The sequence below is a fragment of the Rhinatrema bivittatum genome, chromosome 5 (assembly GCF_901001135.1).
Source record: "Rhinatrema bivittatum chromosome 5, aRhiBiv1.1, whole genome shotgun sequence".
Classification (NCBI taxonomy): domain Eukaryota; kingdom Metazoa; phylum Chordata; class Amphibia; order Gymnophiona; family Rhinatrematidae; genus Rhinatrema; species Rhinatrema bivittatum.
This window is the reverse complement of record NC_042619.1, coordinates 351749238-351765357: the sequence shown is the minus strand read 5'-3', so window position 1 is coordinate 351765357 and position 16120 is coordinate 351749238. Positions and strand designations below refer to the sequence as shown.

The 16120-nt window shown below is 44.4% G+C and overlaps 1 protein-coding gene across 2 annotated transcripts in view; it reads left to right on the top strand.

The window, feature by feature from the left end:
• The window catches only part of SEPTIN10 (septin 10), an 87900-nt gene that overhangs the window by 53714 nt on the left and 18066 nt on the right, over positions 1-16120 (top strand). For both annotated transcript variants that reach the window (XM_029604602.1, XM_029604603.1), the window contains exons 5-7: positions 1034-1195; positions 5677-5773; positions 11046-11214. In XM_029604602.1, the coding sequence (XP_029460462.1) occupies positions 1034-1195; positions 5677-5773; positions 11046-11214 (428 nt within the window). The remainder of the gene's footprint in view (positions 1-1033; positions 1196-5676; positions 5774-11045; positions 11215-16120) is intronic.

The window sequence follows — 16120 nt, the reverse complement described above, 5'->3', positions numbered from 1 at the left end:
TTGCCAACTTTTACAGGCATTTCCTGCCTAACTTCTCCCAGTTGGTTGCACCCCTGACGGCCCTGACCAAGAAATGCGCTAACTCCAGAGACTGGCCCCCCAACGCAGTCACCGTGTTCCTCCAACTGAAGCAAGCTTTCCTACAGGGGCCATGTCTGTGCCACCCGGATCCAACTCGCCCGTTTATCCTGTAGGTTGATGCTTCTGCCATCACAGTCAGGGGTTTCCTAGGCCAGCTCTCCCCAAAGGAATTTTCCTTCCCTGTTCATATTTCTCCCGGAAGTTCTCCCCAGCAGAGAGAAACTACGGCATCAGGGACAAGGAATTCCTTGCCATAAAACTGGCCTTTGAACAATGGCACCAGTGGTTGGAAGGAGCCCAACACACCATCACGGTCTATATGGACCACAAGAACTTAGAGCACCTTCGACAAGCCCAGCAGCTGAACTCCCGCCAGGCAAGTTGATCTCTGTTGTTCAATTGGTTTGATTTTGTGGTGAAATATCGATCAGCAGCTAAGAATCTCAGAGCCGACACCCTCTCGAGGGCCGTCGAGGAAGATAGGGAACCGGATCCTCCTGGGTACGTGATCGACCCTGCTCAAATCCTGCTGGCCACCTCACTCCCTGTTCCCCGCAGGCAAAATGGTGGTACCTACCCGACTTCTGAGAAATTTATATTTTGAGTTTAGCTAGTACTGCTATTTCAAGGTTAGAAAACAATGAATAGAGGAAACCTCCAAGTAAAATAGGGGTACGTGTTTACAAAAGGCCAGTCAAAACATTTACCACCTTACTTCTTTTTATTTACTCATTTCATAATATCTGAAACAAGAAATGTTCTATTTTTGTTACTTTGATACTTTAAAGTTACCTAACCTATCATTTCTTTTATACAGTAAATTAAAATGTAGTTTACTTCTAGCAAAAATAAAATGTAATCTAATTTTAGAGTATAGGAAATACCTAAGTGTCGCAATTACAAACAGAAAATCAAATCCCTGGTAAGCTGAAGGAATTTGTTTTATTCACAGGTAAACATTATCCCAGTCATCGCCAAAGCAGATGCCATTTCTAAAACTGAGCTGCAGAAATTTAAGATAAAACTACTGAGTGAATTAGTCAAAAATGGAGTGCAGATATACCAGTTCCCAACAGATGATGAAACCTTTTCTAAACATAATGCAGACATGAATGTAAGTAGATTGGATGTATTGGATTTGGGGGAATACAAGAATTTGATTTATCTTGATTAGCATGTCTTTCCCAAGATCGAGGCGGAGTTGGGGTGGCGTCAGCACTGGAAGAGGAGGAGTCAGGGCGGCGTCAGGGTGGATGCCGCGGAAACTTCGCTGACGGTGAAAAGGTAAGGCCCCTTATCGCCGCCAGTAGTGCGCCCAATAGCACCACCTTTTACAATGGCGCTATTGGGTGCAAAAGCTGGCAGCAATAGCACCGCGGTGGTGCGATTGCTGCTGGCTTTCGCAGGCCCGCCCCCTGCTTCGCCCCCCCACCCTCCGTTGGCGCCGGGATTCACAAACCGGTATGAAGAAAGAAAATCCAGCCCTTAGTTTGAAGCATTGTTTTTGTTCACTGAATTGTGCTTGTGAAGCATCCTGGGCAGCATGTTATATAAAAACTGAAAATAAGTACATAAATCAAGGCAGAACTGATGGCAATATTCACATACATATAGGGGTCACATAAATTGTTAACATCAAAATTGTATCCAGTATTCAACTAATTTTTTTCATAATACATACGTTATTCACACAATTTAACTTCAATAAACTTTTATTCATATTCATGTACTCATCATATTACAACGACATTGTGTTACAATCTTAACTTAATACATACGAGGGTAAGTCAGTAAGTAAGTCACAAATCTCTCTACTAAGGTAATAAAACATATATCTGTAATGTTGTCATATTCCATAGATGGCAGCACCTTAGAAGTGCTTATGCACATAAATAGTTATTTAAACTGTGCATGCGCAGGGGCTGTGTACACAAGGAAAATAGCTGCCGTGTTGACAGATTGTACGGTCGAAGAACAACATGCTGTTGTCCGATTTTTATGGGCTAAGGGCTTAGTGGCAAAAGACATTCATAAAGAAATTTATCCAGTGTATGGAGAGAAATGTCTCTCGCGTAAAGCAATTTATAACTGGACCGATAAATTTGCACAAGGATGTGCCAACGTGAACGACGAAACCATACCTGGTCGACCTGTAGAGATTGCGACAGAGGTAACTGTGTGAAGCAGGTTGAAGAGATGGTTCGCGCTAACCGGAGGGTAACAATTGACGAAGTTGCCAAAGAAATTGGGTGTCCTCACGGATTAGCATATTCCTTAGTGCACGATGCATTGAACTTTCGCAAAGTCTGTGCAAGATGGGTTCCCAAACAGCTGACCGAAGACAATAAGAACAACTGGATGGATGTCTGTTTGGAAAATCTCTGCCGTTATGCAAACAAAGGTGAATCAATGATGGCACATATTGTTACTGGTGACGAGTCATGGGTGCACCACTATCAACCAGAAGCGAAACGCGATTCCATGCAGTGGAAGCATCCACTATCACCGACACCAAGAAAGTTCAAGCTTATGCCTTCTGCAGGAAAGGTGATGTTGACTGTGTTGACTGTGTTTTGGGACCGAGATGGGAAACTCTTAACCAGTTTTCAGAAGCGTGGTGAATCTGTTAATTCGGCTTCCTACTGTGCTACTCTATTAAAGCTTAAAGGAGCTATTCGTAGAAAAAGCCCAGATCTGGAAAAAAGAGGAGTGCTGATTCTTCACGATAATGCCAGACCACACACTTCGAATGAGACTCGTCAGACAATTGCGAACCTGCACTGGGAAGTTCTTGAACATCCACCATACAGTCCGGATTTGGCACCCAGCGATTTTCACTTGTTTGGCAAACTGAAAAGCCATCTTGGTGGTAAACATTTTACCAGCAATGAAGAAGTGGAACAAGAGGTGAAGCGCTGGTTATGATGCCAGCCAAAAGACTTTTACGCAGAAGGTTTTGACGGACTTTTCAAACGCTGGGACAAATGTATAAATGTTCACGGCGATTACGTTGAAAAGTAGTTGGTTTTTCCAGAAAAACTGTTTTGCATTTAAATAAATTTTATGAATATTTATCCCATGTATGTTTGTGACTTACTTACTGACTTACCCTCGTACAAATCATTATTCTTCTTGTGCTTTACTTATTGCACTTTATCTATTGGACATGCCAGATACTATTGAATTCCTTAAAATGACATCCTACATTCTATTCCCGCATACATACTTCCCCCATTCACACATACCCCTCAATATACCCACCCCCTATAAAACACCCTAAAACACTCTCTTCTGTAATATTCTCTCCTCTTCCTCACAGGTGCTCCCCTTATCCTTTGTTATATCGTTTCTTTTTTTCATGATTCTACCTAGAAGGTTCCTTGTTTCGCCAATGGATTCCTCAGGGGACAATTTATCACCCGATTTCAACTTCTCATATGATGTTTACTTCATATCCCGATATCACAAAAGCACTATAATTCTCTGTTCATGTCCATTAGCAGTTTCTCATGATATCACTCATCCAAGTTTCCTCGGTACCTGTCTTATTCCTTATAAATCTTCAATTGGTTAATCTTCACCCAATCCCTCATAATCTCTTCATTAGCAAAGCTAGGATTCCATGCGTCTTCAATTTTCGCCAGCGTATTCTTCACCCACCATCTCAATTCATGTATCTCCACCAATCCTCCTATGTCTTCCAGTCAGAGTTCCACACTCAACAGCATTTTGTCAAGACCACTACAAATCGAATTAGCCACCAGACCATGGCAGTTATCTCAATCACTGATTGAGATAACTGCCGTGGTCTGGTGAAAATTGAAGGTGCATGGAATCCTAGCTTTGCTAATGAAGAGATTATGAGGGATTGGGTGAAGATTATTGATTGAGATAACTGCCATGGTCTGGTGGCTAATTCGATTTGTAGTGGTCTTGACAAAATGCTGTGAATGTGGAACTCTGGCTGGAGGTCATAGGAGGATTGGTGGAGATACATGAATTGAGATGGTGGGTGAAGAATACGCTGGTGAAAATTGAAGGCGCATGGAATACTAGCTTTGCTAATGAAGAGATTATGAGGGATTGGGTGAAGATTAACCAATTGAAGATTTATAAAGAATAAGACAGGTACTCGACATGAGTGATATCATGAGAAATTGCTGATGGACAAGAACAGAGAATTATAGTGCTTTTGTGATATCGAGATATGAAGTAAACATCATATGAGAAGTTGAAATCGGGTGATAAATTGTCCCCCGAGGAAGCCATTGGCGAAACAAGGAATCTTGTAGGGAGAGTCTTGAAAAAAAGAAACGACATAACAAAGGATAAGGGGAGCACCTGTGAGGAAGAGGAGAGAATATTACAGAAGAGAGTGTTTTAGGGTGTTTTATAGGGGGTGGGTATATTGAGGGGTATGTGTGAATGGGGGAAGTATGTATGCGGGAATATAATGTAGGATGTCATTTTAAGGAATTCAATAGTATCTGGCATGACCAATAGATAAAGTGCAATAGGTAAAGCACAAGAAGAATAATGATTTGTATGTATTAAGTTAAGATTGTAACACAATGTTGTAATATGATGAGAATATGAATAAAAGTTTATTGAAGTTAAATAGAGTGAATAATGTATGTATTATGAAAAAAAATAGTTGAATATTGGATACAATTTTGATGTTAAGAATTGTATGTGACCCCTATTTGTATGTGAATGTTATTGGGAATAGGGGAACATTTTCTCTCTGTTTTGTATCAAGAACTGATGGCAAGCCATCTTGTTTCATACTGTTGGTCTGCTTTTTGTTATGTAACCACTTAACCTTGATTTATACAAATGTGGAGGATTTTCCTTTGTTTATAAACAATTAAAACTGATGAAAGTCCAATAACTGACTTTCCCGTTTTATTGTAAAATCTAGTATTGCTACGTCATCTACATTGATAAAACAGGAACCATTTTAGATAACAATTGCATGGTTCTTTTAAAATTACATCTTTATATTTATTGTGTGGCCTTAGGAATCTTTCCTTCTTTTTCAACATGTTCCTGACGTTGAAATTCTTGTTGCAGTTTTTTTTGTTTGTGCAGGACTCTGAAAATCTGGCTCTTGAGGGCCTCAAACCAGTCTGGATTTCAGAGTAACAGTATTATGCAAATTAACCTGTTTCTTAAACCAAATGCATGCACATATATCTCATGAATATTCATTGTGGATATCATGAAAACAAGACTGGTTTGCATCTGTAGAAGACTGGATTTGAACACCCCTTCTTTCAAGTGAGTGTCAGATCTGTATTGTGACTCATCATATCTTGGTTGATGGCAGTAGTTAGTCCCAGGATATCTGGGTTCTACCTCGCTAGTCTGTTGTGACTGATGTGGTTTAAGAGCATCACTGAGGATATGTGCAGCCTCAAACAAGGGTCTATTACTTCTAGAGTGATAGAAGAGTCTAGCCTCTGAAAAGGCTTCCCTTTTGGCCCTCAAGTAGCCCAGGATTTTAGTTGACCAAATATGACTGTCTTGAGAAGGGAGGCAGGGAAGGATCACATAATTGAGAGATTGTAATGAAACCCTATATTTGTTTTCCAGGGACATTTACCATTTGCTGTAGTGGGGAGTATGGATGAAATAATGATCGGAAACAAAATGGTGAAAGCTCGCCAGTACCCTTGGGGCATTGTACAAGGTAAACATATGTTCTGCAGAAGCATATACAGATGTATGTGAATTATTGCTTGTCAAATATAAAACATTCTGATAATTAAAAAAGAAGTTTTCCTGTGTTTATCAATGAACAGTTTGTCATCAACAGCTGGTCAAGTTGTCTGGCCAAATAGAAAATGTTTTGTTCATGACATTTTTCTTTATTTAGTAGAACTTGCCCAAGATGTTGAATGCACCACAGTATTCCATGGGTACTGTAGTAATCAACATGGAGTTATTCCTAGAAAATAATACCCAATATCACTTGAGAAGTAACTATTTGCATTTACATCATCTCCAAAGTCAAAATGGAGAAGCACTTTAAGAGTAGAGTGTACATGTGAATAGGAATTCAATAGTATCTGGCATAGATTTGTGCGCGCCGGATTGCGGGCACAAATCTACGCCCGCGCGTAGCTTTTAATATCTGCCCCAATATTTCTAACTGTGCTGTCTGTGCCCAAAAGTCTCCTAGAGCCATAAAATTCAGAAGTTTCAGACTCAAAGAATTTTTGACTTCTCAGCTTTCTTGTGTAGGGAATAGGTAACAATCATTGACAGAGGGACCATTACCTATAACAAAAAGGCCAGGGTCCTCTCATACTAACTGCCATGATTAGGCACAGACATCATTTCCCTTCCATTAAAGAGGGTGAAAAACTGTTTTTCAGTGCCAAAGCAGGTAGGTGTTGAGATAGGCCTTGTCTACATACTCCTTGGCACACAGAATTAAGACATCTTTACTCCTTGATGCAGAAATGTCGCCAGCACTGTGGTTAAGTAAGGGAACTGTATCCTAGGCGCTGAGAGACAGATATTGGCATTGACCAATCAAAAAACTTATTTCCTCCGCCATTGATGTTAGCACTTATACTGGAGCATCTGGATGTCCTTCTTGGTGCCCTACCGACGCAGCCGGTGCCTGAGGTGCCCTCGATGTCCTCCACCAGAACAATCCCGATTCTATGGCCCTCCGAGGAGGAAGATACGGCAGGTACCGTGTTCTCTCATCCATGGTTCCCTGAGCCATTGCTGGATCCCTCCAGCTTACCACAAACAATGATCTGCTCGATGTCGGGGGATCCATTGGTGCTATTGATGCCCTTACAGCCTCCGAAGCCCTCGGAGCCCAGGGCTGATGCCCCTCATAGCCCTCGCCCTCAGCGTTCTTGCTCAGGTGAGGAGGAGAGTCTCTATGACCCCTGGGGTGATGACTCTACAGACTTGTCCTCAGACTACAACGATCCCCTCTTGGAACCCTCTCCTCCAGAGGAGCAGCGTCGGTCACCTCCCGAGGACCTGTCCTTTGCGGGGTTTGTCAGGGCTATGGCTGAAGCCGTTCCCTTTCAGCTCTTTACGGAGGAGAATGCTCATCATAAGATGCTGGAAGTCCTCCAGTTCATCGATGCTCCTAAGGAAATCATGACGGTTCCGATCCACGATATTTTTAAGGAACTCCGCATGTGGGAACACCCCCATCTCCATCTCCCCAGTTAACAGAAAGGCCGATGCCACCAACTTTGGTGCAGCAGGCCCTGGGGTTTGAGAGGAGATAGCTCCCCCACCAGTTGGTGGTCGTGGAATCCACCTTAAAGAAGGCACAGTGTTCCCGTACCCATGCCTCCGCTCCTTCGGGACGTGAGCATAGGGAATTAAACGCCATAGGAAGAAAAATTTTCCAAGGCCCCATGCTGGTTGCCTACATTGTGGCCTACCAACTCTATATGACTCCGTACAATTGCAATCTCTGGAAAAGAGTCCAGGATTTCGCGGAGGGCCTTCCCCAACAACAACAGGAAACCCTTGCCGCTATTGTCTCACTAGGTCTGGAAGCAGGAAAAGAAGGTGTGTTCCACCTACATTGTTTTTGAAATTGCAGCCTGCTTAGCCACCGTGGGCATCAGCACCATTTTCTTCCTCACGGTGTCTGGCCAGGAATTCTATTCCTGCTATTTCCTTATCCCAAGAAATCTTTGGGGCTGAGTCCCATCCTGGATTTAAGAAGCTTGAACAAGCATATACTCCGGAAAAAATTTAAAATACAGTAAAGCTCTCACTGTCATGCCAAATACTGGAGATGAAATTAAGGAAGCATGACACAGATCACAGAACAATGTGATATTTCAGCAATTCACTCCAGACTTACCCTCCTTACTGGTCGATTTTAAAAGCCTTATGCGCGCCAAAGCCGGGATATATGTGCATGTCTTGTCCCAAAAGTTAAGTTCAAGCATGGGCAGAAATGTATTGCATTGCAATTTAGATGTGTCTTTGGTAGATTTAATATTTTATTAATGAAGATTGAATAAAAAGTGTTCTTTAATTTCTCATAAAAAAGGCAAGAAAAAACGGGAATATACAGGACCGATGATTATACAGTATATGGCATGCAGGTCACCTGAGTGGTATTACAGTAATAGTTGGCGTAATAAAGCTTTTCTGAACTTATACCACTACCAGTGAACTTTATAAGAAAGCAACCATATTGGGGCGGATTTTAAAAGGCGCGCGAATAGCCTACTTTTGTTTGCGCTCCAGGCGCAAACAAAAGTACGCTGGATTTTAGTAGATACGCGCGGAGCCGCGCGTATCTGCTAAAAACCTGGATCGGCGCGCGCAAGGCTATGGATTTTGTATAGCCGGCACGCGCCGAGCCGCGCAGCCTACCCCCATTCCCTCCAAGGCCGCTCCGAAATCGGAGCGGCCTCGGAGGGAACTTTCCTTTGCCCTCCCCTCACCTTCCCCTCCCTTCCCCTACCTAACCCACCCGCCCGGCCCTGTCTAAACCCCCCCCTTACCTCTGTCGGGGGATTTACGCCTCCCAGAGGGAGGCGTAAATCCCCGCGCGCCAGCGGGCCTCCTGCGCGCCGGGCCGCGACCTGGGGGCGGGTACGGAGGGCGCGGCCACGCCCCCGGACCGCCCCGGGCCGTAGCCACGCCCCCAAAACGCTGCCGACACGCCCCCGAAACGCCGCGACGACCGGGCCTGCCCCCCGACACGCCCCCCTCGGAGAACCCCGGGACTTACGCGAGTCCCGGGGCTCTGCGCGCGCCGGGAGGCCTATGTAAAATAGGCTTCCCGGCGCGCAGGGCCCTGCTCGCATAAATCCGCCCGGTTTTGGGCGGATTTACGCGAGCAGGGCTCTGAAAATCCGCCCCATTATGTATGAGGTCCTATCCGTTTTTATGATTTATCTTATGCAGTTTTCTGGATGTATGGTTGTCTTGTTTCATTGTCAGTATATACCATACAGGAAACAGTTCTGGGTTTTCAACTGTATTAATTAAGGCAATCCCTCAGTAATGCCTCAATTTTTTCTCCCTATATAGCCGTGCAATTTAAACCAGGCAAAATTTTCCAGTATTAAGCCAGTCCCTCAGTAGTGCCACAGTTTTCTCCCTATATATTCTTTAGCAGTGAATTTAAAACAGGCAAAATCCTTCCTTATATTTCTTACTATAATTTCTCCCAACATTATACTCCCTTTGTTTTTGTCTGAATTCACTCAGAGTTTACCTAAATGCTTCAACTTCACAACTTCTTTAAAGGCCAACACAAAGTCCTTTTTTTTTTTTTTCTTCATTTAATGATCTAAGGTATCAACTTAATGGCTGCAAGAATCAGATGGCTCTGCTTCATCTTCTTCTGAGGCTGTCTCCATGGTAGACTCTGTGTATGTCTACCTCTCCAGCCTCTTGTCTGCTTACCTTACTAATGCAAGGACTGTCCTATTTATTGCAACTGGCAGCATCTCAGCTGCAGGGTGGTGGACTTCTCCTGATCAACTGTGCTCTCCTGGGATCATCCTGGATATTAACCCTGGGAAGTCTGGGAATGCCGTTTCTTAGGGCCAGCCATTATTTCCTAATAGGGCTCTAAGCAGCCCTTATCTGATAGCCTTAAAGCTGTAAACTTGCACAGGGACTAACTAAAGACCTAGGGGCTGATGTAATAAGACCTATGGTGAAATCGGTGCTAGTTATCTGTGCGTATTTTTTATTTTTTTTAGCATGTGCAGCAAAATCAGGCTCCTCCGCGAGATGTAATAAAGGATGGGTATGCAAATGAATGTGCGCAGAAAATTCACGCGAAAGTAAAACACGTGCCTAAATGTGCGGTCAAGGCCCCATGTAATAAACAGTACAGAAACCCATACTGAAACCCGCATTAATGTGGTGACCCGCGAGTAATTTATGAGGCGAAAGGCTTCTCCTTTCATAAAACAATGAAGACTTTAATGGTCCGGAAGTGGGACTGAAGGCGGATAGAGCAATATCTAACCCCTTCATATTCCGTCTCTGATCGTGTGGCAGGTGTACCGGTGGATGCTGGTAAGCGCAGGAAATGCAGCAGAGATTTCTTTAGCCAACCTGTAAAATGTACCAAGGCATCCAGAAAAAGTGAAGGTAATCCATGATTACCCCAGAGCTGCACGGACACACAACCACACTAATGCCAGCAATGGAGTAAACTGGCCTCCAGAGAAGCACTTTTTAACTTTAACTGCTGCCCTGACCCAGGCGCTAAACAACCCGCATACAAAAACCTGCACTAACCGATGCGTGGCTCCCTGCGTAGTCCTATGCATGTACTCGCGCAAAACCAGCCATGGGTTTTTAAGTGGGTTTATGTGCATGTTTTTCCCACACTGATCACATTATTACATACATGCCTAAGACTAGCACAGGAAAAATGCGTGCAAAACGCCACGCAAGCATATGCAAAAACCCACAGCAGCTTTAGCGCAGCTTGTTACATTGGCCCCCTAGTAATCATCAAACAATCTAAAGGTCATGTTTATTAGTAGAAAACTTTAACACATAACATGAAGAAAAAACTTATAAATAAGCAATATTGTATGTAATAGTTGTACCTGGATTTTGGATCCTAAATCCAGGCTCGTTGCATGTTACTCATATTTTTTCTCCACTATGTTTGCATGTTATGGACATGAATTTAATTTGGCACCTTATGTTGTGTAGCCTCATATTTGCATTTGGCGTTCTGGGCATATTCTTTTTTTCATTACTAAAATATGGTAAATGCATTTGGGCATTACTACATTTAGAATCTGATCAAGCATGGGAGGAAGGATTCTTTTTTGTACAGTAGTAAGACCAAAATTCCATGCTCACAAAAGACTAAAAAGATATTGCCAGTTATTCTTTCATTACATCTTCCATTACAACTTGCTTTTTTTTTGTAATTTTTATTGAAACTAATTGATGATTCAATTTTAATATTTATCTGGTAGTGGAAAATGAAAACCACTGTGACTTTGTAAAGCTTCGAGAGATGCTTATTTGCATAAACATGGAAGACCTGAGGGAACAGACCCATGCAAGACACTATGAGCTGTACAGACGCTGTAAACTGGAAGAGATGGGATTCAGAGACAATGGCCCTAGTGACAAAGTAGTCAGGTATGAATGTCATTCTTTCTTGAATTAAGTATTGATTACACTACACTTAATGAAGGTAGAAGGAGGAATTGCTGTAGTTGTCTGTGGACCTGTCAGTGCAGGTTAAAAATAGAGGTCTATATTCAAAAGCATTTAGCCAGATAAGTTAGGGGCATTCTGGGAGTGTAACTGGGAGGAGTTGAGTTAACCGGCTAACTCCGATATTCAGAATAAGCCAAATAATTCAGCCAGCTAAGTCTGTTTGGGCCAAGAGCTGTCCTAAAGTTAGCTGGATAAAGTTAGCTGGTTAACCTTAATATAGCCAGTTACATTCAATAGTGCAGCTTCACTATTGAATATACCTCCAAAATTAGCCAGATAAGTTTATCTGGCTAACTTTGCTATCCAGACAGTGACTGAATATGGACTTCAGTGAAACTAAATAAACAGAAGTTTGAAAATTAATACTTGGCGCTCAGATCTGTTTTAATGACAAGAAGTTTATGGATCTAAACTTATTAAATATGATGAGGCTAGATGACTGCAATTGCTGCAAGTAATTCTGCCTATATCATTTGGGCAAGCGAATAGAACCACTCTGACATTACAAGAAACACTGTTAGGCTGTAGTCTTTGTTTTCGTGGTGTTTTGAAAGTGCTGTTAAGCAGATTCAGTGTGATTAAAATTCTAAAAGCATATTTGCAGTAATTGAGTGCATTCCTAAGCCTCCTTCAGGGTTGTGATGCTAATTGTAGTGCTGCTGAACATGCATTCCACTTCCTATATCATATGGAGTTATCACTAAGGCCATCCATTTAAATTGTAGTTCTTTTTATTCCCTTTTCCTTCATATATATTTCATGCTACCCCACAATATTTGGGCAGCTCTCAAGTACCCTTGCTGGGCTGGAAGAAGGCTTCCTTTTACACCTACCCTCTGGATAGGCCTGGATTTAGGGACAGGCAACTACTTCCAGCGCCAAATTTTTATAGATGCTGGAGCATCACCCCCACTGCCATACTTAAAACTGGGCCTGCAGCCACTATGATGCTGCTTGTCTCATCTAATGGTGCCCACTCCAGGGCAACAGTAGCAATTAGAGATTTAAAATATTTAGCATGGGCCTTCCTGCAGCCCTCTGCAATGCCCTTCTTCCTGTGTGGGCTTCCTGTTACCATGGAAACTTGTGCATGGGGTAGGGACATTGCAGAGCCCATCAATGCACGAAGGCAGCAGGAGGGCCCCCGCACTGAATTGTTTAAATCTTGAGTTACTTCTGATGCTTCCCTAGAGCCAGGATCACTACAGGAGACTAGGAATAGCACAATTTGGAGGTGAAGTGGGGAGTGAATGCTGTGAGAGGGGAGGTTTTGGGCAGAAGGGATCATCCCCTCCCTCCCATTCTTTGTCCTGGGGGAAGACTCCCCTCCCTCCATTGCCTATGGGCCCACACCACATGAATCTGGCCCTACCTCTGTGCTGCTCCCTCAGCTGGCAGGAGTTGCCAACATAGTGGCAGCAATCTTTCCTCCTACCTTGGGATCGACATATTGCCTCCACAGTGTACTTTTCTCACAGGACAAGCAGGATGGTTGTCCTCACATATGGGTGACATCACAGGATGGAGCCCAATCACGGAACACTTTTATCAAAGTTTCTAGAACTTTGACTGGCACCTACTAGGCATGCCCAGCATGGCACTAAACCTGCAGCCAGCAGGGGTCCCCCTTCAGTCTTCTTTTTTCCACGCAGCAGTAGCCACGCGGGTTAAGGAGCTCTTAGAGATTCCTGCAGGCATTTTCCTCTCGGAGTTACTTCAAACTTTTATACCCCACAGGGTCCCCCTCTTCAATTTTTACTTCCACGGTACTCCGGTAAGTTTTTTACCCAATTTCAGTCAATTCCCGTTGAGTTTGGCCCTCATGGCCTACTGACCGTCGACCTCACCGCGGCTCAATTTTTCAAAGGCCATGGCATCCGGGTTCCGTCGGTGCCCTGACTGCGTTCGCACCATGTCCATAACAGACCCCCATAAAGTCTGTAATGTGCCTAGGGTGTGAGCACTATGTCCTGACGTGCACCAAATGTGCCTTAATGACACCAAAAGATTGCAAAGCCAGAATGGAGAAGATGGAACTTCTCTTTCGGTCTCAGACTCCGACGACATCTATTGCTTCGACGTTGTCCAAACCGGTGCCTTCTACGTCGCGCCAGCATCGTGCATCGTTCAGTGACTGTCCGGCGTTGACGACTTCCTGGCCATCAACTACCTCTGTTCCCCCTCAGGACCGAGGGGATCGTAAAGAGAAGCATCGACACCGTAAGCCTCAGACCATCAATGAAGGAAAGTCATCGATCTCGCCATCGTCCGAGCCGCCATCGAAGAAGCCCTGTCCAGAAAAGGCACCGTCCCTTTCTTAGACCAGGTCACCGAGGCAACCCTCACCTGGATAGGTATTGGGAGCCTCGACTCCGCCTTTAACGGTGGTCCCTCTGGCTATGCCTCTGCCTCCTTCTTCCCTTCCGGAGCCCGGGGCTGGTTGCTCCAGGTCTCTGTGAAGAGTTGGACTGGATGGTTCAGGAGGCCATTGACAAGGCAATGCAAAGGTTCTAGGTTCCTCCGATGCCAACCCTGGTACCGATTGTGGAACCGACCACCGATCCCATGCCGGCAGCGCTGGCACAGTTGTTCTCGGGGATGGAAGCGCTTATAGCTGCTTTTACACTGATGGATCCCGGGTCACCAATGGCTCTGGTGCCTTCTCCACTTGCTCTGTCATCGGGAGGAGAAACACCGTTCTGTCTTCCTCCATCGGGAGTTCTACCGATGCTGCAGCCATCAATGCCGGTGCGGCCATCGGCACCGCCGTTCCGTCCATCGATGACCTCGATGCCTGCATTGATGCCCTCAATGCCCTCATCTGTGCCTCCAGTAGCTCCCTCGATGCCTTCAGAGCCCAGACCAGGGACCTTCTGGAATATATTCGTCTCATCCCTTTCAAGTTCCTAGAGAGACAGGTGCTGATCCCTATGACACCTGGACCAACGATTCGTCTCCAAACACCGATGATTTACCATCACCAGCCTCTCCCACTGAAAGCAGGAAGTGTACTCCTCCAGAGGACTTATCCTTCATCAATTTTGTGAAGGAAATGGCTGAGTTGGTCCCTTTCCAATTACAGTCTGAGCAAGATGACAGACACCAGATGATGGAGTTGTTGCAATTTCTGGATGCTCCCAAAGAAATCACCTCCATCCCTATCCACCAAGTTCTTCTGGATCTTCTTAAAAAGAATTGGGAACACCCTGGTTCAGTAGCACCAGTCAACCGGAAAGCAGATACCACATACTTGGTCCAGTCAGTCCATGTTTCCAAAAACCTCAGCTGGATCACCAATCTGTGGTGGTTAAATCTGCCCAAAAGAGGGCACAACGATCAAAGCCCCATTCTTCCTTTCCTCCAGGGAAGGAACAGAAATTCCTGGATACCAGGGTCTTCCTGGCATCAATGTTTATCTCTAGAATCGCCTCTTACCAGCTTTATATGACCCAGTATAATAGGGTCTTATTTAAGCAAATACAGGACTTTTCAGAGTCCCTTCCTCAGCAATTCCAGGAACAGCTACAAACCCTGGTTCACAAGGGATTTGAAGCGGGTAAACATGAGATAAGATCCTCTTATGACATCTTTGACACCGCTTCCAGGGTTTCTGCAGCTACAATTTCTGCAAGACGATGGGCCTGGCTTGTCTTCGGACTTGTGCCCTGAAATCCAGGACAGATCGTCCGATCTGCCTTGCCTCGGAGACAATCTGTTTGGTGAACAAATCCAACAAATGGTGGCGCAACTCAAGGAGCATCACGAGACCCTTCACCAGCTCTCTCTGATGCCTTCTGAATATTCGTCTAAACAACCATTTAGGAAAGACACCAAAAAGTCTTTCTACCGTCCAAAGAAGTCCTATCCACCACCGTCTAGAACTCGCTCCACAAGGCCTTTCCAAAAGGCCCAGTCCCGTCAACCTCGTAAACAAAAACCTCATGCAGCTCCTCAGTCAGGCCCTGCTTCTGGTTTTTGGCTTCTGCATAGAGAGCAGCAGCCAGCTTCCACTGCCATATGTTCCAGTGGGAGGTTGATTGTGTCATTTCAACAACATATGGCCCACAATCACCTCAGACCAGTGTGTCCTAGCCATAATCTCGCATTGAAAATTCCAGCACTAAATGCGAGGAACTTGCCATGTTTTTTAGAAACAAAATCACTAATGTCCTCCAATGTTTCCCTGGTAATCCCTTCCCAGTCAACCCCCTCCCCAAAAACTCAAGCGCTAACCTTGAGTCCCTTGAACTCATCTCTCCTAAACAGATTGAACGAATCCTCCAAAAGGCTAAATCCGCCACACATTCATCCGATATAATCCCCACTAAGACTCTTCTTTCCATCCCCACCACCATTTCAAAACTTCTAGCTGACATAATAAACTGCTCCCTCTCACATGGCAAAGTACCCAACCCCCTCCTAAAAAAACCTAACATCGACCCCAGTATCCCAGCTAACTATCGCCCTATTTCTAACTTGCCTTTCATAGCAAAATAATGGAGAAAATAGTCAATACCCAGCTTACCGAATTCCTTGAAGAGCACAACACCCTTCACCCGGCCTAATTTCGTAAAGCCCGTAACACTGAAAGCCTCCTTCTTACACTTTATGACACTATACTCAAGGGATTGGACCATGGTCAATCATACATACTGGCCCTACTTGATATATCTGCTGCCTTTGACACCATCAATCATACCATACTCCTCACCCGCCTAGCAGAAATCGGTGTCACAGGTTCTGCGCTGCAATGGTTCTCTTCTTATCTCGACAACAGAAATTATACTGTAAAAATTGCCAATTGCAAATCATCCCACATTCCCCT